Here is a 2,500-nt window from a genome sequence, read left to right as displayed (position 1 = left end):
TTTTTAATAAAGTTCAAACCTGACAAAATTCGCTCATAAATATGGCAATAGTACTTTTCATATCTAATATTATTATAACGTTAATATTCTAAATGAGAGTAAGTTGGCTGAAAAAGAAAAATCTAATCCAACTCTCTAAGTTAACGTAACACAAGCCTTCCTTCTACTTGTTCCATCACTGTCATATTATTTTTATTACCGTGGGCTTTTCTGTTCTGCCGAATAAAATAATTACTTTTGATGAGATAGTAAAGAAACTTGCCTACAATAAAAAAAATGATGCAGTTTCCACTTTTGTTTTGAGAGTGAACACTTTCTTAGTAAATTGTCAGAATTAGTAGAAGGAAGAATGTTCTTATTTACTGTATAATTAGAAGTATTATTATTAATAATAACTGAAAAATGACAGAACCGAAAATAAATTTAAGATTATGCATACTTACCCCGCAGAATACAGGAATTATGTTAGTAACACGGAAAATTGTATTTTCTTCATAGATACTTAACCATAAGACGAAATGTTGTTTTTAAAAACATGCAGCAAACATGCAAGAAATTCCGAAATTAGGTAGTAACAATTGAAAGATACCACAAACTATATAAATAGATTAATTACTAGGAACGCTTCTAAGATGCCATTCCATATACCATTTTTTTTAAATGATGAGCAGACTGCAATAATATATAAAAGAATAGATTTTTGTGAAGGGAAAGACAAAAGATTGAAGCAAAAAAATTGCTGACATTTTTGTGTGAAAAACCAGCTTACAATATTTTTATGTCTAAGGTAGCCTAAGGCACTAATTACTAGACAAGCACTTGCAAAAATTGACGAATTGTATTACATTTTATAAAGAAAGAAATTAAATGCATCCAAGAGAGAGAGAGAGAGAGAGAGAGAGAGAGAGAGAGAGAGAGAGAGAAACTGACTGACTGACTTCTTTGCTCACCTTCTCGTGCCATGAGGACCCAGGGATCCGAATTAGACACTTGGTCGCTGTTGTCGTCTAAATCCTTTTACTCTCAAGATCGCCTTGCTCAGGTCCGGACGTGTCATGCTCAACGCCTCAACTCTTCTATCACCGTTAATCCGGGCCTGGTAAACCTCCCCCTCCTTTGGCTAATCCCTTCCTTAATCTCTAAGGACTACTGGCCAAGAAATCCACCCGGACAATTTGTTGTGCAGGGAGGGGGCTGGGGGTGTGAGATGCAGGAGAAATAAATAAGTTCAACTGGCTTCGAGATAGGTTTTTATATCGTCTCTTCCGGGAGGCCACTGTTTATTACGTGATACACTCTTTCCTGTTTACAGGATTGGCCACTTGGTTGCACTTGTCCATTTCAGTAAATATTGTCTTATTTCAAAAACAGCCTTCTTTTGCTTTTAATATTCCTTTCCACTTTTAGCAGGCGAGTGTTGTGACAACGACTGTTTGTTAAACGTTTTCCTTGACTTGGATATCTTCACTTCATAGTTTCTTCTCCCGTGTATACTCTGACGTGAGAACACCAGCTGTTCCGTCAAATGATAACATACGATTTAGTTCTTATCGGAATGTCTCTTATTTTTTCTCACCTTTTCTAGAATGTTTATCTTGACTATACCATCTGGATCTGCGTAACTCAAACTACTACTTCTTAACATAAAACGTTGTTTGGCATGAAGTCTTTAAACAATAACTGACTTTGGCAAAGTTCCTCCAACACGGCACACTGGGAGATAGCTATCCGCACAGCACAACATACACCGACTTGTGAGTCTTATCTCCCGTGGTGCCGGGGTGACACTGATTGCCACACACTGGTGCCACGGGAACTTTACCCGCGATGCATTTCAAATTGTCGTACAGCAAACAGTCTACACCTCAGCTGCTATTTGAACACAACGGTCTTTTGATCGAAAGTTTCTTTACGTTTTGTAAGACGTTCCTCCATTTCTGATAAAAAAGAAGAACAGCCTTCATTCGTGTGCACGGTATAGATGAAATCCTTCGTACGCCTGGCATGTGCGGAGTGGCACCGGACTACTCAGGTGTTTTCGGGCACCTGTGGCGCCAGACGTGTTGCTTCAGCGAAGGAGGTAGGATGTTGCCGCTCCCCTGCAAGTCACAACGTTCTGTGATGGGGGTTTGCTCCTGAATTCACTACTACGAGTAAAACTTTTTATTTAATTCATGAAAGAGCGTACCCTTACTTGGCGATTCTTTCCATATATGAAGACTACTTTTAATTTTTCGTCCATTCTGTTGAATTTTAAGGTGTTCGCTAGAAGTGCTGCTACATTCATAAAACTGACAAATTCCTTAAGAATTATATTTCTTAAAAAGAGAAAAAAAATTCCTTGGAGCATAAATTCTTGATTGGATATGTTAAAAAATCATTGGGCACGTTTTAATGTTTAGTATTGCTTTCCATGTGCATAATGAAAAAGCATACATCACACCGACATTTTTTTCACTCACATTTCCAAGTTTTAACTGAGTTCAAAAGACCTCAACCT

General features: G+C 37.6%; 1 protein-coding gene across 1 annotated transcript in view; it reads right to left on the bottom strand.

The window, feature by feature from the left end:
• The window catches only part of LOC135206372 (fibroblast growth factor receptor-like 1), a 208,698-nt gene extending 206,915 nt beyond the window's left edge, over positions 1 to 1,783 (bottom strand). Inside the window, exon 1 of the mRNA XM_064237791.1 lies at positions 951 to 1,783. Coding sequence (XP_064093861.1) covers positions 951 to 963 — 13 coding nt within the window. The 5' untranslated portion in view covers positions 964 to 1,783. The remainder of the gene's footprint in view (positions 1 to 950) is intronic.
• Between the last annotated feature and the right edge of the window lie 717 nt (positions 1,784 to 2,500).

Source organism: Macrobrachium nipponense, chromosome 11 (genome assembly GCF_015104395.2).
Source record: "Macrobrachium nipponense isolate FS-2020 chromosome 11, ASM1510439v2, whole genome shotgun sequence".
In the NCBI taxonomy this organism is placed as follows: domain Eukaryota; kingdom Metazoa; phylum Arthropoda; class Malacostraca; order Decapoda; family Palaemonidae; genus Macrobrachium; species Macrobrachium nipponense.
This window is presented reverse-complemented; position numbering and strand designations above follow the sequence as displayed.